The following is a 22,704-nucleotide window of genomic DNA, read 5'->3' as shown; positions in this document are numbered from 1 at the left end:
TAAATTATGGAACAGTAAGTATATAGAGTATGAAACCATTTATTCTGAAGCACACACTCACACACCAAAAACAATACTATATATTCCGTGTGTGTGTGTGTGTGTGTGTGTGTGTGTAAGAAAAGGGTTTTAAAGGGGACAACTAACTGATTCTGAGGTTAGGGCAAAAAGATTGGGGCTGTGGTTGGTGTGGTAAGAACCTTCAGACACACATATATATTATATATTATATATATTTTAAAAGAGGGTTGTCTAAAAGTACTAAAGCAAAATTTTATATTAAAACTAACAGGAAAAAAAAAAAAGAAGTGTTGCCTTTTAGGGGCTCTTTCTGGTAACTGATATCACCTCTCTCATTCTCTGCCATCTCTCACCTCCTCGTCTCTTTTGCTTATCATGAGAAGACTATGGCATTTGGATCCCAGCTTTCCCCTGCCTCAGCTGAGGCCACTATCCTCATTGACACCCATGGTGATATGGATGCCTCATCAATATTGTGGGTCTGAGTCCTCATCTGCAGGGTCCTTGAGCTCTCCTTGGCATCCACTCCCATTTCCCATCTGGGACTTCATTATCACCAGCATCTGCTCCACCTCCAAAACCACTGGTGGAAGCAGCATCCTCTCTTCCCATCTTAGTTGCTCAATGACCCCCACAAATACTACTCTTTGAATATTTTGGGGGTTTTTGATTCTTTCCTCACCTGCCTATTGATTAGATCTCTTCTATCTTCACTTACCTCCTGATCCCATTTTGCCAACACTCTCAACTCCCTTGTACCTCTCTCTAGCAAAATATCACTTTTGGATGAACTCAAGTGTTTGCTTTCACCGTGAAATCACACACAATTGCACCACAATAAATTTAACGGTCACCAACCTCAACAGGGTCCTTACCTACTCACCAATCCTTACTATAACTCATCTCCTCAAATATGTCTGCCCGCCTCACTGTTCGTCAGCATACCATGCTCACTGTCACCTCCACAAGGTAGTGGCTGCCTTGGCCAGATCCTTTTGCCCAGCTGGTGTATCCATTCCCCCAATTGCTTCAGGTATTGGCCACTAATGGCTCACAGCTTCCTCCTTCTCTGAAGGGTTGTCCCTGACCTATGCCACGCAGGGGTGAAGCAGGGTTGTTAAGCTTTGTCTCAAATTGTGACAACCTTGAGTTGTCATTCATGCTCCAGAGCTCCCCAGGAGATGGGGCTGAGGTGGACTCTGGCTGAGGCCACATCTCGTTGAGCTCCTTCCCCTGCCATCTTCTGCTCATTCACCTTCTGATGTGTTTCTCCTGAGAGCACTCCTTCAACAGGTCAATTGCATAGCATCCCTGTCTTGGGCTCCGCTTCTAGGGCAGTTGATCTGAGACAGTACCTTTGCTTACATTTCCATTTTCCCTGACTGTAATCACTTCTTCTTTGTAATTCTGTTTATCCTTTCAACCACAGATCAAATTCTTTCTCCCAAGAAGCTTTTTCAGACTTTAATTTTCAAGGAATTGTCATTTGTTATATTACTCTTTTGATTGTTCATGGTTTCAGAAAAAGATCCAGTAGGCCTCACACACCAGAAATTCTGAAACTTTTGTGTGCAGTGGACCTCTTTGGAAGGCTGGTGAAGCCTGTGGAATCTTTCTTAGAAGAGGCTTTTAGGCCGGGCATGGTGGCTCATGCCTGTAATCCCAACACTTTGGAAGGCCGAGGTGGGCGCATCACGAGGTCAGGAGATCAAGACTAACCTGGCTAACACGGTGAACCCCATCTCTACTAAAAATATAAAAAAAATTAGCTGGGCGTGGTGGCAGGTACCTATAATCCCAGCTACTTGGGAGGCTGAGGCAGGAGAATGGTGTGAACCCGGGAGGCGGAGCTTGCAGTGAGCCAAGATCACGCCACTGCACTTCAGCCTGGGCAACAGAGCAAGACTCTGTCTCCAAAAAAGAAAAAAAAGAAGAGGCTTTTAAATACACAAAATAAATAGAATTACAAGACAAGACAAATATGATTAAGACAAGCCTGGGCGACATAGCAAGACCTCATGTCTACAAAATATTTAAAAATTAGCTAGGCATGGTGGCGCATGCCTGTAGTTCCAGCTACTTGGGAGGCGGAGGTGGGAGGATCTCCTGAGCCCAGGAGTTTGAGTTATAGTGAGCCATGATCATACACTAGCCTGGGCAACAGACTAAAACCATCTCTCTAAAAAGAGAAAAAGAAAAAGGAATAAAAGCTACCTTGTAACATATTACTATGTTTGCTGCTTTATTAATTCATTAAATAACACAATCTAGCATTGGGTCAAATAATGTAAAAATAGGGATTAAAGTAATACTTTAAGATATCTACTATGACTAAAATGTGGTATGAAAATATCTATATTTTTTATGATTGACAAAGTCAAGAGTACTACAGGTAGCACTGTAATCTGTGACCTGCATTCATAATGAAAGGAAATGCTAAATTTCAGTTAGAGGTGAGAATAAAGATGTGATTTTTGGTTTTCCCCATCCGGGTTCACAGTACTGATTCCTATTCATGGACACCTAGGGGATTCTGTAGACCCCAAGTTAGGACTCCTGTGCTGGAGGATTTGCAGGCCTGGGAAGCAGACATTCAAGTCACTCAGCTTCACACTGAACACTCAAGTACAGGCAGCTTATCCATCATTATGGCCTCTTGTGCTAGGCAGAGGAGACTCCACAACAGTTAGAAGAAAACAAGATGGTATAACCTCCCTCCCATCCCCCAGGAGATTGGTTAAGAAACTTTTCAAAGGTCCTGACTGGATTTCTCCATTATCAGGCAGTATTGGTCAAAGATGCCCTCATGGGGACTTGAAGGCCAGGAGAGCTTGCTGAGTTCATGGGGAGAACACAGTGGCCTTCAGACAATAATGGTCTCATTTCCTTGGCCTGTGTCCACTGGTAACCTCCATCAGTTCCTTTCACCCTGGTGACAGCCACTTAGTGTTTTATCAGTTAGCAGATATTTTTTGAGTGTTAGGTGGGGAACAAGTCTGTGCAGGGATGGAAATGATGTAGTTATCCTCAAGAAAATTAGATTGCTATCAGAGATTAGATTAAGATGGTACATCTCTCTTCTTTCTTATCCTAAATTTCCTGAAGTAACAGAAAATGTAGTTTTTTAAAAAGAGTAAATCTAGCTGGGTGCGGTGGCTCATGCCTGTAATCCCAGCACTTTGGGAGGCTGAGGCGGGCGGATCACCTGAGGTCAGGAGTTTGAGACCAGCCTGGCCAACACGGTGAAACCCTGTCGCTAATAAAAATACAAAAATTAGCCGGGTGTGTTGGCTTATGCCTGTAATCCCAGCTACCACGGAGGCGGAGGCAGGAGAATTGCTGGAACCCGGGAGGCAGAGTTCGTAAATCTTCCATTTTTTTTCTTAGTCAGAAGGAGAAATATTTGGAGAAGAAAAATGGTGACGAATGGTAATACTGATGTGGAAGCTTGGACTAGGGAGTCTATGGGAGCAAGACGGTGGTGCTCTCTGGTTTTGGTTGGTTTCATGGGCTATATGAATGGAAATAGAGGAGTGTGTTATATTAATATTATATTAGCTATAATAACAGCTCTGTATTTACCCAGCACTTTTCATTTGTTCAAAACTCTTACACATTATCTAATTTAATCTTCTCATCCTACTACTATATAGGAGAATGTCTCACCTAAAGGATTGCAGAGGAGGCACAAAGCCTATGCTTGTTCCCCAAGATTAGAACCACTGGGAATGCCTTTGCCTTGCCACCTTTTTGGCTGGTTGAGGTATATACGAAGGAGGAACTTATCACAGAGAACCTAGTTAGCGGTTCTTACATTTCAGCATGTATTAACAGGGGAAGTCTGTTAGAGATATATTTTCTGGGCCCGCGACACAGATTTGGATTCAGCAAATGAGGTATGACTCACAAGCCTACATTTTTAACAAGTGCTCTGGTCCATCTGCATAGGTGATCCAAAACCATACTTCCAGAAGAGTGGGTAAGTCTTCCTGTATCAGTTTGTCTTTAGGTGTGTCAATTGTACACACCTAATATCGTGACTGGAGTTGTTTTGAGACGGGTCTCGCCCTGTCTCCCAAGCTGGAGTGCAGTGGTGCCATCACGGCTCGCTACAGCTTCCACCTCCTGGGCTTAAGTGATCCTCCCACCTCCGCCTCCTAAGTAGCTGGGACTACAGGTGTGTCACCACGCCTGGCTAATTTTTAAATTTTTTGTAGAGTCGAGGTCTCCCTATGTTGTCCAAACTCTTTTTATTTTTTATGATTGTTACTTTAAGGATCAGTCTGAAATTCCCTTTAGTCACACTTACACGCTTGAACTCATTTCTGGCACTAGTTATGGGCCTGTCCTGGGGAGTTCAAGTCCGGGACACACTATTAGGGAAATAACTGTCACAGCAAAGAAAAAGACCCTTTAAGAAAAAAACTACGAGGCAACGGGTAATACAGAGGTACTGGGCACTCTCGGAGACTGGCGGAGAAACCCCACACACACCTCCCATGGCTGTACTGTGTTCCTCCAGAGCCTGACATACAGGTATTCGGTGAGTACTGGTTAAAAGAATAACAAACGCATTGACACAATTTTAACAGCTTCCCAAGGATTTTCTCTCAATCTCTTGTTAAGCTCAGCTCCTCGTCTGATAAACATGACGTTACATTTTCCCCCCTAATGTTATTTTGAAGTTTCCACGTAGATTAAATATGGCGACTGAAAATAAATCAAGAGACAAAGTGCTCGCGCATCCCATGACCTCCCCACCGGCAAGAAAGAGGAGAAACAGGCGTGAGCAAGCAGCGCTGGTTGGCGCAGAGAGAGAAGTACCAGGCACTCAGCACAGGCCGGAAGTCGGGGTAGAGGGCCGCGCCAGTGTCAGGCGTCACTTCTCACGCGACTTTCTGCGGGAAACATGGCGGCACTGAGCGGTGTCCGCTGGCTGACCCGAGTGAGCGCCCAGGACATGTGGGGCAGGGGCGGGCAAGGGAGCGGAGACTTTGTCCTAGGGTTTCCTAAACAGGGCAAAGTCAACTGTGGTGTTCGGGGTCTGGATGTCTGAAATCTGACCTTACAGGCTTGTGTGTCCCTGTTGTAGGCGTTGGTCTCCGCCGGGAACCCTGGGCCATGGAGAGGTCTGAGTACCTCGGCCGCGGCGCACGCTGCATCGCGGAGCCAGGTATGCATGAATCTGGCTGGGGTCTCGCTCACGACCCTGCCCCTTCCTCGCTGCTCCCTCCCCGGCTTTTCTCCATCCTTCCCGGGTCTCCCTACTTCCCTACTCCCAGGATCCCTTCTCCCGCCCCAGCTCTATCTTTGCTTCTCCCTTCTTCCCCCAATTAAGGCCGAGGACGTGAGGGTGGAGGGCTCCTTTCCCGTGACCATGCTTCCGGGAGACGGTGTGGGACCTGAGCTGATGCACGCCGTCAAGGAGGTGTTCAAGGTGAGTGGCCTCGGGAATCAGACAGTAGAGGACAGTAGTGGGTTGGAAAGGACTTGGCCTTGACTGTGATGTTTTGGGAACCTGTCTCTGAAGGCTGCCGCTGTCCCAGTGGAGTTCCAGGAGCACCACCTGAGTGAGGTGCAGAATATGGCATCTGAGGAGAAGCTGGAGCAGGTGCTGAGTTCCATGAAGGAGAATAAAGTGGCCATCATTGGTATGTGTGCCCTCTTGCCACTTGTCCATGTGCCATTTAAAATCAAATGATCAAATGTTTATTAAGCCCTTCTCCCCACATGGTATGCAATTATATTAACTCTCCAGGGCAACCACCGCTGGTATTTGGACATTTGTTCTTTCCCATTGGGAACCCAGGAGTTAAGAGATCATGTCAGCTGTCTATGCAGAAAAGTTCCAGGGGTTCTGAGTCTGTCCTGAGGCTACATCAACTGTCATCAAATCTTGTTCATTGCATTTCTGGAATACCACTTCAAGCTGCCCCTTTTCTTCTCTTCTCTTCTCTCTTTTCATTTGTTTTCTTTCCCTCCCTTCCTCCCACTTTTCTTCCCTTCCCTTCCCCTCTTCCCTTCTTCCCCTCTCCCCCTCTCCCCCTCTCTCTTTCTCTCTTTCTTTTTTTTTTTTTTTTTGAGTCAGAGTCTCACTCTGTTGCTCAGGCTGGAGTGCAGTGGTGTGATCTCTGCTCACTGCAACCTCCCCATCTCCAGTTCAAGCGATTCTCCTGCTTCAGCCTCCTGAGTAGCTGGGACTACAGGTGTGCATCACCATACCCAGCTAATTTTTGTATTTGTTTTGTTTAAGACAGAGTCTTGCTCTGTCGCCCAGGCTGGAGTGCAATGTCGCCATCTTGGCTCACTGCAACCTCCGCCTCCCGGGTTCAAGCGATTCTCCTGCCTCAGCCTCCTGAGTAGCTGGCTGGTATTACAGGAGTGTGCCACCACGCCTGACTAATTTTTGTATTTTTAGTAGAGGTGGGGTTTCACCATGTTGGTCGGGCTGGTCTTGAACTCCTGACCTTGTGATCTGCCCGCCTTGGCCTCCCAAAGTGCTGGGATTACAAGCGTGAGCCACCATGCCCAGGCTAATTTTTGAATTTTTAGTAGAGGCAGGGTTTTATCATGTTGGCCAGGCAGGTCTCGAACTCTTGACCTCAAATGATCCACCCACCTCAGCATTCCAAAGTGCTGGGATTATAGGCATGAGCCACCCTGCCTAGCTGCCCCTTTTCTTTTGTCTTCCATGCTTTAATCTCCTCATTTGAATTTTTTGGCTTCTAGTTCTGCCCCTACAGTTCATCTTCCATATCTCTTTTCTTGGAAAGAACAGCCTGACTTTTCCAGGTCAGCCTTACCATAGGAAAGTCAGTACTTTATAAGTTGGCCCTTAACTTTTCTGCCTTGGTTCCACAACTCTTGTTCTGTGCTTCAATCACACTAGATTGTGTGTTAGATGCCAAATATGTACTACCTGACTTATACTGTTCCCTGTACCCAGAACATTCTTTCTTTGAAGCTACCTGTTAGAGTCCTTCTCACTCATTCACTGTATTAGTTTCCCATAGCTGCCATAACACACTACCATGAACCTGGTGGCTTATCGTAACAGAAATGTATTCTCTCACAGTACTGGAGGCCGTAAGTCTGAAATTAAGGTGTTGGCAGGGCCCTGCTCCCTCTGAAGGTTTAGGGGAGAATCCTTTCTTTCCTCTTCTGGTGGCTCCTGCTGTTTTTTGACTAGTAGATGCATCACCCCAGTATCTGTGGTTTTCTTCCTTTTCTATCTCTGTATCATTTTTCTCCTTAAATATTTATCACTGGATTTAGGGCCAACCCTCATCCAGGATGATTTTTTCTCAAGATCCTTAACTTAGTTACATCTGCAAAGCCTCTTTTCCCAAGTAAGGTCACATATATAGGTTCTGGGGCTCACGGCATGGACAGTCATTTCGGGGATCACTGTTGAGCCCATTGTGCTCACATAACTTAAGGCGTGACTGAAGTGCTAGCTCTTCTGTGCTATATCCTGATATTACTGGAGAGGATTTCCTCTTTGTGTTGCTATGCAAGTTTCCCATGGTATTTATCATGTCTTTCATATTATCTGTCTTTCCCAGTGTACCGTTTGCTTCTCGAGGGCAGGAGTTGTATGGTTTTAGTTGCTATCCTTATTGCCTGACATGTAATTGACATTCATCAGTAGTTGTTGGATTAAAAAATGTCAAATAAGGAGAAGGCACAGAAACATCTAAAAGATCACGGATCTGCTAGCATTGTTTTTCAACTTCTTATTAAACCCAGGCTCTTTTTTGATAAATAGAAAAAAATCCATTCTCCATTTTGAAGTTTCAGCCTAAATTAAATATGTTGACTAAAAATAAAGCATTAAGGCTGGGGCGGGCGGATCACTTGAGGTCAGGAGTTCGAGACCAGCCTGGCCAATATGGTGAGACCCCCGCCTCTACTAAAAATACAAAAAGTTAGCCAGGTGTGGTGGCACATGCCTGTAATCCCAGCTACTGGGGCAGCTGAGGCAGGAGAATTGCTTGAACTTGGGAGGTGGAGGTTGCAGTGAGCCCAGATAGCGCCACTGCACTCTAGGCGACAGAGTGAGACCCTGTCTCTCTCTCCCCCCGCCCCCTCTCTCTCACACACACACACACACACAGCAATAGATGAAATGTTTCTGGCTGTAACCACATTATTCTCTTTTGTCCCTTGCCCCCCGCAACAATTTAAAAATTACTGATTTGGGAATGGGAGATGGGAGTCTGGGTTACATTATGTTTCTAAGGGGGTTAGACACTGGTCTGGGTTCCCTTGGGCTTGGCCAGTGCCTGACACTCCTTTTCCCACTTTGTTTACACAGGAAAGATTCATACCCCGATGGAGTATAAGGGGGAGCTAGCCTCCTATGATATGCGACTGAGGTAGGTGGTCTGGGTGGGGCGAATGGTCGAGAGGTGTCAGGGCACCAGGAGCGGAGCTGATGGCCCTGCCCACCCTCAGGCGTAAGTTGGACTTGTTTGCCAACGTAGTCCATGTGAAGTCACTTCCTGGGTATATGACTCGGCACAACAATCTAGACCTGGTGATCATTCGAGAGCAGACCGAAGGGGAGTACAGCTCTCTGGAACATGAGGTGAGGCCCCAGAAACTGGGGAAGGGCAAGGATGAAGGTGGGAGAGAGGTGGAGCTCCTTGTTTCCCTTCCCAGTGTCACCTAGCTGCTGCTGTCTTCTTACCCAGAGTGCAAGGGGTGTGATTGAGTGTTTGAAGATTGTCACACGAGCCAAGTCTCAGCGGATTGCAAAGTTCGCCTTTGACTATGCCACCAAGAAAGGACGGAGCAAGGTCACTGCTGTCCACAAGGCCAACATCATGTGAGGGACATGGCTTTGTGTAGGATGGGTTCCTGGGAAGGTAGCCCCTGTACTTTCTCGGCTGATTCTGTCCCCTTTGGCCCATGGACAGGAAACTTGGGGATGGGTTGTTCCTGCAGTGCTGCGAGGAAGTTGCTGAACTGTACCCCAAAATCAAATTTGAGACAATGATCATAGACAACTGCTGCATGCAGGTGAGGCCTCCCCACATCTCCACTCATGGGGCGGAGGAGGAGGGTGGGGAGTGGAATTTACTTCATGCCTACACCTTTCATCCTCTAGCTGGTGCAGAATCCTTACCAGTTTGATGTGCTTGTGATGCCCAATCTCTATGGGAACATTATTGACAATCTGGCTGCTGGCCTGGTTGGGGGAGCTGGTGTGGTCCCTGGTGAGAGCTATAGTGCAGAATATGCAGTCTTTGAGACGGTGAGTGAGGCTGCTTTCTCCTTCGGCCCTTCCTACGTGCCCTTTCTCTGACCTCAAGTCTGCCATTTCTCCCCCATCCCAGTGTCTCCACTTCCTAAGTGATCTTAGCCTGTTCTTCCCCCACGCTGCCCACCATGCCTCTTTTCAGTGACCTTGGCCTGACCTTCCCCTCCCATAATGTCCTTTTCCAACCTAAGCCTCTGTGTACCCCTCCTGGCTCCTCCCAGTGTCTAGCTTGCCCCTCTTTCCACAGGGTGCCCGGCACCCATTTGCCCAGGCAGTGGGCAGGAATATAGCCAATCCCACAGCCATGCTGCTGTCGGCTTCCAACATGTTGCGGCATCTCAAGTAGGTCACGGGAGGCTGTGGGCAGTGGTTGGGTGTTGTGAGGAGGAGCCCGGTGGGGAAATTAGTGGGAGGTGTCTTGGGGGAGTCACAGTTTCTTCCTGTCCATATCCACAGTCTTGAGTATCACTCCAACATGATTGCAGATGCAGTGAAGAAGGTGATCAAAGTTGGCAAGGTGAGTTTAGAAGAGTAGTGCTGGCTTCAGGGTTTAGAGTAGTTCTGGGGTCAGCACCTCGGTACTACTCTCTGGGGAACCTGAATGGGGGTCTCTTTTTTCCCCCAGGTTCCCAGAACATCCGCTCCCTGACATCCCTGCATCCCTCTCAGGGCTGTTCTTCACCTCCCTTCTCTTGGCTGTTTCATCCTCTTGATCTCTTTTGCCTCTTAGATCCCATCTGCTGTTCCCTCTTTCCTGCTCCATCCACTGCCCTTTTCATGGGCCATCTGAATGCAGAACTTGCAGCTCTCCTTGGGGGTGGAACAGCAAGGGATACAGGCAGGCTGAAGCATCAGCTTCACCTTCACACCCATCTCCTTTCCGCTGCGATTCTTTCCTTCCACCTGGTCTTGTCTCTATTTCTTCCAAGGAAGGTAGCCACATCACGCCTCTGATCTGCATTTCCCATCATCTTTGCCTGCTCAGCCTCCTGTCCTGCTCTGGCTGCAGCACAGCTAATAGTGGCTTAAGAGGAGTGGGCAGGTCCATGTGCTTCCCAACCTGGCTCCTCCTTCCATTCCTGTGCATTGCCTTTTTCTGGCTGTCACGCATTCTTGGATTCCATTTCCTCAATCACATTGCCCTATCTCCCTTCATGGGCTCTCTTTTCTCCCTCCCCACGGCTGTTGCCGGTGGTGGCTGTAGGTGCGGACTCGAGACATGGGCGGCTACAGCACCACAACCGACTTCATCAAGTCTGTCATCGGTCACCTGCACCCCCATGGGAGCTAGAGCCCTTTATTTCTTCCAGCCTTGCAAGGACCACACTCCCCATACCCTTCAGTGCAGTGCACCAGGGAAGAGACCTTGTGCCTCTAGGCAGTGGACCATGGTCACCTTGCTGGGTAGAGCCTAGGTTGTCCTTGGGCCCGCTTCCTTAGGGGAGACTGTTGGGTGGTGATGGGAATTGTTAGGCTGGAACCCAGGCCACATGGATGATGATGATTCTCCCCCACAGGTTCGAACCTCTGACATGGGTGGCTATGCTACTTGCCATGACTTCACTGAGGCTGTCATTGCTGCCTTGCCCCACCCATAGGCCTTGTCCATACTCATGTAAGGTGTCCAATAAAGAACATGAACCAACTTTTGTGAATTTGTTTTTATTGGGGAACAGGGCACAGGGTGGAAGATGTCACCTTGGGCTATGGTATGTCCCACCTCCTAGAGAATGTCCATTTGCATTCTAATCTTCCTGGGATGCTTTATGGAACTTTTTCTTCTTCTTGGAGCTGCTCTTGCCAGCTGCCTCTTCAGGCCCACTGCTGACTGGCTCCTCTTTGGAGAATTTCCTCTTTTTCTTGGAGCCACTTCTGTGGCCTGCCTCTTCGGGGTCATTAACTGTTTCCTCCTTGGGTGAAGACTTCTTCCTCTTGGGAAGACTGGTGCTGCCAGCGGTCTCTTCAAGATCACTACTCATCAACTCCTCCTTGGAAAAAGATTTCTTTTTCTTGGGTTTGGAGAAAGGGATAGATGGGTCTTCCATTCCATTCTCCTGAGGAACCTCCTGGGGCTTTTGCTTTTTCTTCTTTTTGGGTTTTTCACTCGTCTCCTAAAGGGAAGGACAGGGGAACAGGTTGTGAGAACAGTGCCATCACACACACCCCCATTACATCTTCAGCAATTAAGTAGCCAAAGCAGGGAAAACTGTGTAGTTACTGACATTGCCCAGTGTTTCTGGCATAGTTTAATTGTGTGGGTATAGAGATCCATCCCAAAGACTGTCCCAAATTAGAAGGAAAACATGTAATGAGAAATTACCTCAGCCCATAAAACCTAAAGAAACACCCACCATGCTGGTCACAACAGAACCCTCATGCCAAGTTCCAGACAGGGCCCTGAAACACTGTTTAAGAAACTGGGTGCTAAATGAAAATCTCAGGGAGAATGACTGTAGCTTAGCACATTGGGGACCTCCCTGCCCCCATCCCCACTGTGAAACACTACCACCTCCGGACACACGTCTGAGAATAAGCAGAGCAGGAATTTACACTACCCCAGGTTGAGGACTCCTGGGAAGCAGCCGAGGACAGAACACACATGCCCAGGGAACAGGTGTGAGCTACAACCAGCTCTCTGGGCTCTTGAGCAAGTTCAGCACCTATATCCTTCCTATAGAATCAAGAGGTAGTTTTAGATGTTTCAGGTCCTTGTTTCAGTCCAAAAGCCTGGACTCAAGACCATGACTTGATGCAGCACATCCTTTATTCTGCTGTTGAAAATCCTACAACCTAGGATCTCTGCCAGGGTCATGCTGCCTACTGACCTCACACTCCTCTGGAGTACTACTGCTGTTTTCTGAAGATGCGAGGGCAAGTGCAGCCAGCCGTTTCTTTTCCTTCTTTAAGCGTTTCTTCTCCTGTTTCTCCAGCTTCCTAGTAATCTCAGCAGCCGCTTCCTCTGCCTGGTCAAAGAAAAGTGCTAAAAGGGCCTGAAGACCTTTGGTGCTCTGAGGACTCCTTTCTGGCATTATTGGATCAGGCTCATTAAATCAGTTTTTTTTGCCTCCACTCTACGAGGTCAGGCTCAGACAGTTCATCACCTCCAACAGCTAGCTATGCCTCTCCACACCCAGCAAAGCCCAACTAACCTGAACCATTGCTTCCTTCATGACATCCAGATTCTTTCGTGGTATCTCTCCAGTCTCATAGAAGGACAGTCGCTCTTCAACTTGTTCTCGAAGCTTCTCCCCAAATACACTCGTGGGCACCTCTGGATGTGCGTAACAAAGCCTGTCAGCCCAAAGAGAAAAACTACCCCCACCCTGTGTTCCCTCTGCCCTCAGCTTCACTCAGACCCAGAGTCTCAACACTCACTAGGTGAACTGCTGTTGACGAAAAATATTGCCATCATCGTGGAAGCTATGGTTGTGAGCCTCCCCACCCACCCAGCCAGCCAGCCCCTTCTCACAACTGCCAGCCCCCCTACCCATACCAGAGAAGCAATCGATTCGTGAGGCAATACTGCATTTGTTTGCCAGGTATCGGGAGATGCGGCCTTTGTTCTTGGCAGCTGCTCGGCCAATGAAGGTGGAGTGGAAAATGAGTCCATATTTTGGTGTGTTACCCCTTGTCTTCAGGGCTCTGAGAGAATATTCAGTGGAGAGTTTAAGATCAGAAATTTCAACCCCACTAGCCAAGGCAGCTCAGCTCCTCCCCTCCTCTCACCCCCAAGTCCTGAGTGAGCCTCAGGCCAGATTGGATCTCTACCCCAATGCATGCCAACCCATAGCTCCCAGAGGCAGAGGGAAGGCATCCGATGTCGCTGACCTGGAGACTTGGTCCCTTTGCTGGGCCCTGGGAATCACTCAGACACCAGGACTGGCCATCACCCCCATAGCAGAGGCCTGTATAGGTCAGGGAGCCCTGGTCAGCCATCACCGTGATCCCCCAACAAGCAGTGGGCACCAGAAGTGGCACCTGATTGTGGGCAGGTGCCCTCACTGGTACCTGAACAGGGCCTTTTCAGCCCCAAGGATCTGCACTGTGGATGCTGGATACTTGGCCAGGTTGGTGAGGCTGCCAGCATGTGCGATGAGACGTGCACCAACCTGGAAAGAGTCAAGGAAGCAGTCAGAGAAACGAACTGCTGACCTGCCAGTTGCATGACAGCCCTGCTCCCCACCTCCCCATCAAGCACAACTAGGGAAGACATAGTGGGTGAAGAAATACAGCAGTGCAGGTGCACATGGCAACAGTCCTTATTCTCCCATTTTTGTGTCCCATGACGCACCGCTTCCCCAATTAGGGCTGACAGGCTGGGGGCTACTTGGCTCATCTTGGAGCGCAGGTAAGTGTGTAGGCTCTGGCGGTACTCAGATAAAGACACCACACGACTGGAGAAGCTCTCGATGTTTATCAAGTCAATGGCAGATATGTCCATGCCTAGGAAAAACCAAGTGTGAATGCAGGAGGCCAGATACTCAGAGCCCCATACCTTATGCAGGCTGCCAGGCTCTGCACTGACCCATGGAGGACCGTGAGGCATCCAGAATAGCCTTAGCCTTGGCCCCATCCATTGTCAGCTCCTCCAGCTTCTCCAGCTTTTCCTCATTCAGTTCCCTTCGGTTTCCAATAAACTGGGCAAGACGGCAGTATGTGGCATTGTCGTTGATGATCTTCACCAGCTCCGGAAAGTGATACCCATACCACTCCCTGCAAAGAGCCACAGTCACTCCCTGGCCCAGCTGCTTCATCAAAAACCATAGAGCTACAAATCTTCATTCTATGTTCCCCCATTCACAATACAGACCAGGCACAGGGCCTGAGCTGAGGTGTATATAGGGTAGGTTTACTCTACCTCCTCTTTCTATACAGTCAGTGTAAGAACACAGCCTGTGGTAAGCACCAGGAGGCCTAGACCCAGCCCCAGTCCACATGGTTCTACCCACAGGATGGTCAGTCCTCATCAAGACTCAAAATTAGCTAAACTACAGACCAAAGGCTCCAGTATTATGGGTGGCCCCTGCACTTTACCTGACACGCATAGAGAAGGTATTGATGTCCTTATCCAGCTGGTCCAGGAGGCTAATGGACTGGATGATCATATTGTCCACTCGGTTCACATTAAACTTAACTTTGGCACGGGAATAGCTGTGTCCCAGCCCCAGCTGTGCTTTACAAGCTGACAGATCAGTCAGACCCTTCACCAGATTGTGGAAGTGCAGACGAACTCCTAAGAAGAGGGCAGGACGGTGAGCAACAAGGGGCTCTGAGCTAGCTCCCGCACCCATGGGCACCAGCCAAGTCCAAGGCCTTCCCAGAAGTCACAACAAGCACCCACGTTTCCAGAACCTCCTCCCCGAAAATGTCAAGGATAACATGAATATAACAGATGATGGTCTCACCTCGCAGGATCTCAGCTATGACGCCTCCAGTCTGGCAGTTGTACCCTAACTCCTCCTGTATTGCAGCACCAATCTTGGGATCCCCAACTCCCAAGAGTACTTTCTTCTTTTTGGATGGCAGGTGGGTCTCCAAGAGCAGGCGGAGGTCCTCATGAACAACCCCTCAGAGGAAAGAACACAGTTCCCACTCACAGGCTGAAGGATGATCAATTCTAACATCTCCTCAGCTGATTACCCTGCTTCCACGGAGCATGCTGGGATGGCATACCTAGACTCCTCCCCATCAGGCATTGCTCAGAGACATGGAGACATCAATGACTGCACTCAGGGGATTGACAGATTTGATTCGCAAGTCATCACTGCAAAGCCTGGCCCAGCCATGGGAACAACTGCACTCAGGTCTGATAGCACAATCGTGCAATAAATAACAGCTTGTAACACACCCTTGAGTATTTAGTAGAATTTGCCTTCTGGAACCAAACCTTTTTTTCTTAGCCTGTGTTTATCCAACTGCCCTTTCCAAGCAAATAGAAAGCAGAAAACTAGACACCTGATTGCGTTTAGGCAAAAAACTCAGGCACAGGTAGGTGTTAAGCCAACCCCCTTTAAGAAACCCCCTTTGTCAAGCCGGGCACGGTGGCTCGCGCCTGTAACCTCAGCACTTTGGGAGGCCGAGGCGGGGGATCACGAGGTCAGGAGATCGAGACCATCCTGGCCAACATGGTGAAACCCCGTCTCTATTAAAAACACAAAATTAGCCGGGTGTGGTGGCTGGCACACGCCTGTAATCCCCGTTACTCGGGAGGTTGAGGCAGAAGAATCGCGTGAACCAGGGAGGCGGAGGTTGCAGTGAGCCCAGATCGTGCCACTGCACTCCAGCCTGGAGGGCAGAGACTCTGTCTCAAAAAATAAATAATCTGTCACTACAGTGCCCACAAGGAAACGTAACACACATCCCACATCATCTGCTTTCAACAGTTTGGTCCATCACAGTTCCCAGATCTTGAGCTCTGTGAAGACAATTATTTCAAATTACACGGTTATGTCTCAAATACTGCCTCACACCTATCAGACTCACAGCCGGCCAAGGACGGCAAATACTATCACAAGCTGCCCGAGAGAATACCGGAAGGAACCACATCTCCCTGTGATACTTGGTGGTGGCCGACTCACCTTCAGACACGGCGTTCGCATTTTCCAAGGCAACCTGGGACGAGGCAAAGGGACAAAAGGCCACCAGACGAACGATGTTGTGGAATTTGCCCAAGTTGAGCACGGACTCCTCCACCTAGCGGGGGAGAAAGAGGCTGAGTGGTTTCCTTCCCTCCCTCCTGCCTCTGCGGCGCAGTAAAGCAGCGGTTCTCAGCCTTGGAAGCTCTTAAAATAGCTGACAGCGGGACCCCACAACCCAGCTTCTGCTTTAATCGTTCCGGCGCGGGGTCCGGGAGGCTTATTTCTAACTGCTAGAGCGATTCTTCCCATGAGTCAAGGTAAAGACCCCCGAATCTAGAGCTTTCCAGGCCCGCCCCCCGCCCCGAACCTCTCGGCCGGCCACGTGGGAGCGCGCGCTGCATGCTGGGACCTGCGCGGTGAGGGTCTGCGAGGCCGCCTGAGGAGCCCATGGATCTCACCCACCTGCGGCTGCAGCAGACTGATCTCCTCCACTTCCTTCAGTGCCAGCAGCGCGTAGCCGACCGCATGCTCAAATAGCACGTGCAACAGCACCTGGAACGGGAGCCGGGGCGCTAGCGTCAGCTCAACCTCCGCGTCTGCCGGAACCCGCTCCCAGAGCAGGCGCAGGCGCAGGCCCAGGCCCAGGCCCAGGCCCAGGCCCAGGCTCTGTCTGAAGCGCGAACCCAGACCGAAGCCCCCACCTTCGCGTCGCCCGCGCCCCACAACCACTCCTCACCATGGCGCCTGCTCCCGGGTTCGGCTCGCAATGCGGCTAGCGCGCTCCGGCGCGCGGAACCAGGCTCCAGAGGCCACGCCCCCGCCCCGCAGACCAATCGGAGGCCGGGGACGACACCATCTCCCGGCCTTTAGAGGGGTCGCCCGGGGTGGTATCGCCCGGAGCGCGGGCTGGGTGGTGCCGAGCGCGGGCGAGCAGGCCTTCTCTGGCCTCTGCAGCTGCGTGGGCGGGCGCGGTTGCCGGGGACGCGCGGCCCGGAGTCAGGCCTTGCTGGCGGCGAAAAGACAGGGGTAGGCCCTTTCGGTATAATAGTCCAGTTCCAGATGTTCTTGTCATATAAGTTGCGGGCAGCAGAGATGGGTGAAGTCGGGGTGGGAGGCTCCGCGTAGGGCACGGCGTCCATCCCAGAGACCGCTGCCTAGCCGGCTGCCCGCTGCGCCCGTGGCCTCGGGCCCCAGACCCTGCGCCCCAAGTCCCCGGGACCCATCCGTTCCCCTCCCCTACTCGGGGACAAGCCTCCCCGGCGCTGGGTGGGCCGTGCATCCTTTCCTCCCACCCGGAACGGGAGCGTTTCCTTGCGCGCTTTGGCGCAGACCCTGCTGGGAACGTGGCTTGCGCAGCTTTCTTCGTACTACTAATTTTATTTATTATTTTTTAAAATGACGGTGTCAGGCAGCGACGTGCGAAAGAAAGACGCTCCAACGTCCTCCTAGGCCAGTTTCTTGTTGCTGTGCTGCACGGGACCCAGCTTCTTTTGCTGGCCACGTGTTGCTCCTCCGCTTGAGCGGCCCTGAATTCTGGGCACCGGCGAGCGCCAAGTGAATCGGAGCTCCTTCCCTGTCCTCGAGGGCGTCTTTTGGGCTCTCAGGCGACTATTTAGAAATGAGTTTTGCTTTAATAATTAATATTAACGTTATAAATCCAAAAGCTAGTTATGCTTAAGTAGCATATCCCATGATATATTTTAAAGAGTCATTCGAAGGGGATTTTTAAAAATGCTGTATAGCTATAAACTACATTTATACATTTAATTGTTATTTTGTTAATCGATTGAGTTACTTGACAAAATCCAAGTACATAGTTCACTCACAAATCTAATATGTCAAACCTAAAAAATATGGCCGGTAAATCTTACTCACATAATTTTAATATAGTTTACAGATGTGGTTGAATTCTGTTACACATGTCGACTTAACGAATCTGAATCGTTATTCCATTTAACATTTTAAAATGGAATTGCAAAATTAATCCATACATTAGCATGTTGAATTATTTTAACCGTCATCAATACATAAAATTAGACGATTCAAAAATGTAATGGAAAATATTAATGCTAAGACTTCAATTTACTTCGTTATTTCTGTCCTTAATCCTGAATTTTCCTGGGATTACAGGTGCTTATTCACTAAACCAGGGGCTTTCAAGCAAGAAGTCAGAATGCATTAATGGACAGCATTTTTAAAAAGTAGGATTGGGTGGGCTATAATCCAGCACTTCAGGAGGCCGAGGCAGGCGGATCACTTGCAGTCAGGAGTTCGAGACCAGCCTGGCCAACATGGTGAAACCCCGTCTCTACCAAAAAATAAAAAAATTAGCGGGACGTGGTGGCACATGCCTGTAATCCCAGCTACTCGGGAGGCTGAGGAAGGAGAATCGCTTGAACCCGGGAGGCGGAGGTTGCAATGAGCTGGGATCCTGCCATTGAACTCCAGCCTGGGCAACAGAGCGAGGCTCTGTCTCCTAAAAAAAAAAAAAAAAAAAAAAGGATTAAAGCGAGTAGAAATAAGTATGTTGCATAGAGTAAGGTGCTGTTCATTGTAAAACTTTTGTCTCAGCTCTACATACGTATATAGAAATATGTACACAAATATTTTTCATATATACACATATATGTACCTATATAAACACTTTTTTGTGTTAAGTCAGAATATAAAAAACCTGAGGGTCAATCAGTGAGCCAAAAGGTAAACAGTCGTACTCTGGAAAAATTTGGGTCCTCTGGTTACAAAGGAGCTGCCATGAAGTAGTTTGCTGACTTAAAGAGATGGCTGAAGAAAAGTGCTTCTGCTGATGAGATAACCAATGCTTGTGATCAGATAGGGATGTGGTATGAATACTAAAAGGATTCCTTCGGTTTTCTCATCTCCATCCCTTCAATAAAATATTTCACCCATACTTGTAATCTGACTCCAGTGCGATAACACAGGACTCCTGTTATCCTTGACACTGTTATCCAGTTATCCAGTGGGCATCTCTGCAACCTGTGGTGGAATAGACCATCTTTGCCTTCCCCTTGGACTGTTTGCTGGGTGCACTGCTCCTGTCTAGGCTCAGGTCTTCATCACCAAAGTAGACTTTTTACAAAACCTTTGGTTTCCCCTTAAAGGTACTTTCTACTGCCAGAATGATCTTTCTAAGGTAGAATATCCAATCAGGTGCTATTTGTGGGTGCTCACAGTGGCGCAAAGTGTCACCTATGGTAGTTTCCAAAAATGGCCAAGATAGACGTGTGGGTGAAGCCATCCTGTTGTCCCAGTCCCTGTCACCATCTGAGTGCAGGCATGTAAGACCCCAAACAAGACCAGCAGAACCATCTGCATCCTGTCTACCCTGATTGTGACACGTAGTACATTGTGGTTTGAAGCCACTAAATGTAGGGGTGATTTGTTAAGCAGCAGTAAATTTGAATCAGCTCACCTGGGTTCAAGCCCCAGCTCTGCCAGTACTTACAATGTGATCTTAATCACTGAATCTTCCTGAGCTTTCATTTCCTTTGCAGAATGAAGGTTGCAGTTTCGTTCATCTCTGTAACAAACATTTATTGAAGATCTCTGGTGGGCCAGGTGTGACAATGGTGTGGTACCTGGCATGTAGTGGGAGCTCAAAAAATATTAGTGAGCTTTCATCTTGCTGTTTTGTCCTTTAATCAATAAATAGCACAACAAAATGTATCACCTGTTTGCAGTTGAGTCTCAGTTCTCTGCAATTATCACCTTGCATAGAAGCTACCAAAACCTCATTTAAAAAATTTTTTTAGGACAGGGTATCCTGTAGCCCAGGCTGGAATGCAGTGGCACGATCTTTGCTCATTGCAGCCTTGATTTCCTGGGCTCAAGTGATCATCCTGCCTCAGCCTCCCAAGTAGCTGGGACTACAGGCGTACACCCCCATGCCAGACTAACTTTTGTAGAGAGAGGATTTCGCCATGTTGCCCAGGCTGATGTCAAACTCCTGGGCTTGAGCTATCTGCCTCCTCGGCCTCCCCAAATGCTGGGTTATAGGTGTGAGCCACCATGCCTGGCTTGTACATCTCTTTTTCTTTTTGAGACGGAGTCTTGCTCTGTCCCCCAGGCTGGAGTGCAGTGGCGCAACTCGGCTCACTGCAAGCTCCGCCTCCTGGGTTCATGTCATTCTCCTGCCTCAGCTTCCCGAGTAGCTGGGACTACAGGTGCCCGCCACCACACCTGGCTAATTTTTTTTGTATTTTTAGTAGACACGGGGTTTCACCATGTTAGCCAGGATGGTCTTGATCTCCTGACCTTGTGATCCACCCGCCTCGGCCTCCTGAAGTGCTGGAATTACAGGCGTGAGCCACCATGCTGGCCCCATCTCTTTTTAACACTCCCGCTTACCCTGATTCATTTCTAATACTTCATCCATTAACTGACAGAGGTAGACACATAATCTCCAAACACAGTTCAGCTTCACACAGTGAAACAGTTACATAATTCTGTTTTGCAACTTCAGTGGCAGTAGATGGACACTTCTGTCACTCTGATTAAATGTTCTTGGAAACTGGAAAATTCTCTCATTGTGTAAATTTGCCAATTTTTGATATCTCAGTCTTTTCTGCGATCATCAGTACAACAGTCTTGTTAAGAGTTGTCTTTCTTTGGCTCTTTTCAAAGTGGCCGAAGTGTCCCAATCCAGACCCCAAGAGAGTATTCTTGGATCTCAGGCAAGAAAGAATTCAGGGTGAGTCTATAAAGAGAAAGCAAGTTTATTAAGAAAGTAGAGGAATAAAAGAATGGCTACTCCATAGACAGCAGCCCCGAGGGCTGCTGGTTGACCATATTTATGGTTATTTCTTGATGATATGCTAAACAAGGGGTGGATTATTCATGCCTCCCCTATTTAGACCAGATAGGGTAACTTCCTGACGTTGCCATGGCGTTTGTAAACTTTTATGGGGCTGACAGGAGTGTAGCAGTAAGGACGACCTGGTCTCTCTCATCGCCATCTTGGTTTTGGTGGGTTTGGCCGGTTTCTTTACTGAAACGTGTTTTATCAGCAAGGTCTTTATGATCTGTATCTTGTGCTGACCTCCTGTCTCTTCCTGTGACTTAGAATGCCTAAACTGTCTGGGAATACAGCCCAGTAGGTCTCAGCCTCATTTTACCCAGCCCCTATTTAAGATGGAGTTGCTCTGGTTCAAACGCGTGTGATAATGAACACATTCTCATAGCCCTAGATTCAGGGAAAAGGGGACGATGTCTCAAGTCTTTGTGCTCAGGCTCTAGTGCTATGTCCTGGGAGCCATTAATCTCTGCTGTAACCTGGCTGCTTTTGGGCTGGCCCCTTAGGCCTGTGACTCTGTCCTGTGAGATACGCTGCCCAGCCAGTTGCTCAAAGTCTCTGCAGGTCTCTAGTGGTTTCATGCTGTTTGGCATCCGTGGATTCTCTCACTGAGGCATGCATGACCTTTGAGATTACCTGCCTGCCGCATAATGGGGACTAGACTCATTAAGAGCGGGGACTTGATCCTAGCTCTTGCCTCACCAATGCTGTGCTGGGTTTCCTGTGCTGTACTGACCACCACATTGGGTCGAGTGTGGGACCTCTTATTTTTTTTTCTTTTTTCTTTTTTTTTTTTTTGAGACAGAGTCTTGCTCTGTCACCCAGGCTGCAGTGCGATGGCAGCATCCTGGCTCACTACAACCTCCACCTCCTGGGTTCAAGTGATTCTCCTGCCTCAGCCTCCTGAGTAGCTGGGATTACAGGCTTCTACCACTGCGCCTGGCTAATTTTTGTATTTTTAGTAGAGACGGGGTTTTGCCATATTGGCCAGGCTGGTTTCAAACTCCTGACCTCAGGTGATCTGCCCACCTTGGCCTCCCAAAGTGCTGGGATTACACGCGTGAGCCACCGTGCCTGACCAGACCTCTATTTTTAAAAATTTTTATTTTGCTGTTATTTTATTTTATTTTTGAGTCACCCAGGCTGGAGTGCAGTGGCATGATATTGGTTCACTGCAACTTCCACCTTCTGAGTTCAAGTGATTCTTCTGCCTCAGCCTCCCAAGTAGCTGGAATTACAGGTGTGTGCTAACACCCCCAGCTAATTTTTTTTTTTTTTTTTGAGATGGAGTTTTCCTCTTGTTGTCCAGGCTGGAGTGCAATGGTGCAGTCTTGGCTCACTGCAACCTCCGCCTCCCAGGCTCAAGCGATTCTTCTGCCGCAGCCTCCCAAGTAGCTGGGATTACAGTCTTGCACCACCATGCGCGGCTAATTTTGTGTTTTTAGTAGAGACGAGTTTTCTCTATGTTGGTCAGGCTGGTCTCGAACTCCCAATCTCAGGTGATCCACCTGCCTTGGCCTCCCAAAGTGCTGTGATTATAGGCACGAGCCACCGGGCTAATTTTCGTATTTTTAGTAGAGACGGGGTTTCACTATGTTGGCCAGGCTGGTCTCAAACTCCTGACCTCAAGTGATCTACCCGCCGTGGCCTCCCAAAGTGTTGGGATTACAGGCATGAGCCACTGTGCCCAGTCAAGTGTGGGACCTCTATAGCAGGGGCCGGCAAACTATCAGCCATGGGCCAAATCTGGCCTGTGGCTTGTTTGGTAGTGCTAATTAGCAAAAAACGATTTTTACATTTTAAAGGGTTGTTTAAAAAAAAAAAAAAAGCCGGGCGCAGTGGCTTACGCCTGTAATCCCAGCACTTTGGGAGACTGAGGTGGGCAGATCACGAGCTCAGGAGCTCGAGACCAGCCTGACCAACATGGTGAAACCCAGTCTCTACTAAAACTACAAAAATCAGCCAGGTGTGGTGATGCACGCCTGTAATCCCAGCTACTCAGGAGGCTGAGGCAGGAGAATAACTTG

At 48.8% G+C, this 22,704-nt stretch overlaps 2 protein-coding genes, 1 long non-coding RNA gene and 5 other non-coding genes across 15 annotated transcripts in view; 2 read left to right on the top strand and 6 right to left on the bottom strand.

Moving 5' to 3' along the window:
* Nucleotides 1–4,858: 4,858 nt before the first annotated feature.
* LOC105481619 (isocitrate dehydrogenase (NAD(+)) 3 non-catalytic subunit beta) lies at nt 4,859–11,620 on the top strand. 6 transcript variants are annotated; one of them, XR_011613478.1, is made up of 13 exons: nt 4,859–4,966; nt 5,114–5,194; nt 5,360–5,458; nt 5,552–5,672; nt 8,339–8,399; nt 8,479–8,611; nt 8,718–8,851; nt 8,943–9,045; nt 9,134–9,280; nt 9,534–9,628; nt 9,743–9,803; nt 10,491–10,690; nt 10,804–11,620. XR_011613478.1 is itself a non-coding variant. In XM_011741346.2 (12 exons), the coding sequence occupies exons 1-12, from the start codon at nt 4,931–4,933 to the stop codon at nt 10,882–10,884; spliced, it is 1,152 nt and encodes a 383-aa protein (XP_011739648.2). In that variant the 5' UTR covers nt 4,859–4,930; the 3' UTR covers nt 10,885–11,620. The 6 variants fall into 6 exon arrangements, 4 of the variants coding, with proteins under 4 accessions (XP_011739648.2, XP_011739647.2, XP_011739649.2 ...); XR_011613477.1 differs by having other exon boundaries at nt 10,491–10,701; XM_011741346.2 differs by lacking the exon at nt 10,491–10,690.
* On the bottom strand, nt 10,933–16,743 carry LOC105481621 (NOP56 ribonucleoprotein). Of its 3 annotated transcripts, XR_011613476.1 has the most exons (13): nt 16,601–16,743; nt 16,327–16,416; nt 15,865–15,979; nt 14,692–14,853; nt 14,321–14,519; nt 13,812–13,999; nt 13,578–13,729; nt 13,295–13,395; nt 12,780–12,928; nt 12,436–12,557; nt 12,112–12,249; nt 11,842–11,957; nt 10,933–11,397 (listed from the first exon to the last, which is right to left on the bottom strand). XR_011613476.1 is itself a non-coding variant. In XM_011741349.2 (12 exons), the coding sequence occupies exons 1-12, from the start codon at nt 16,601–16,603 to the stop codon at nt 11,032–11,034; spliced, it is 1,785 nt and encodes a 594-aa protein (XP_011739651.2). In that variant the 5' UTR covers nt 16,604–16,743; the 3' UTR covers nt 10,933–11,031. The 3 variants fall into 3 exon arrangements, 2 of the variants coding, with proteins under 2 accessions (XP_011739651.2, XP_011739652.1); XM_011741349.2 differs by lacking the exon at nt 11,842–11,957; XM_011741350.2 differs by having other exon boundaries at nt 11,300–11,957.
* On the bottom strand, nt 12,320–12,392 carry LOC112426632 (small nucleolar RNA SNORD57). Its single transcript, XR_003018006.2, has one exon. It is a non-coding gene; the product is annotated as a small nucleolar RNA SNORD57 (small nucleolar RNA).
* Nucleotides 12,633–12,703, bottom strand: LOC112426633 (small nucleolar RNA SNORD56). Its single transcript, XR_003018007.1, has one exon. It is a non-coding gene; the product is annotated as a small nucleolar RNA SNORD56 (small nucleolar RNA).
* Nucleotides 13,147–13,232, bottom strand: LOC112426636 (small nucleolar RNA SNORD86). The gene has a single exon (XR_003018010.1). It is a non-coding gene; the product is annotated as a small nucleolar RNA SNORD86 (small nucleolar RNA).
* Nucleotides 14,070–14,201, bottom strand: LOC112426634 (small nucleolar RNA SNORA51). Its single transcript, XR_003018008.1, has one exon. It is a non-coding gene; the product is annotated as a small nucleolar RNA SNORA51 (small nucleolar RNA).
* LOC112426637 (small nucleolar RNA SNORD110) lies at nt 14,982–15,056 on the bottom strand. Its single transcript, XR_003018011.2, has one exon. It is a non-coding gene; the product is annotated as a small nucleolar RNA SNORD110 (small nucleolar RNA).
* Nucleotides 16,744–16,789: 46 nt separating the features above from the next.
* LOC139358489 (uncharacterized) overlaps nt 16,790–22,704 on the top strand; it is a 46,212-nt gene continuing 40,297 nt past the window's right edge. The window contains exon 1 of the long non-coding RNA XR_011613479.1: nt 16,790–16,890. This is a non-coding gene — a long non-coding RNA (uncharacterized lncRNA). The remainder of the gene's footprint in view (nt 16,891–22,704) is intronic.

Source organism: Macaca nemestrina, chromosome 15 (assembly GCF_043159975.1).
Source record: "Macaca nemestrina isolate mMacNem1 chromosome 15, mMacNem.hap1, whole genome shotgun sequence".
In the NCBI taxonomy this organism is placed as follows: domain Eukaryota; kingdom Metazoa; phylum Chordata; class Mammalia; order Primates; family Cercopithecidae; genus Macaca; species Macaca nemestrina.
Note: the sequence above shows the minus strand (reverse complement) of the source record. Positions and strands in the feature narration are given on the sequence as shown.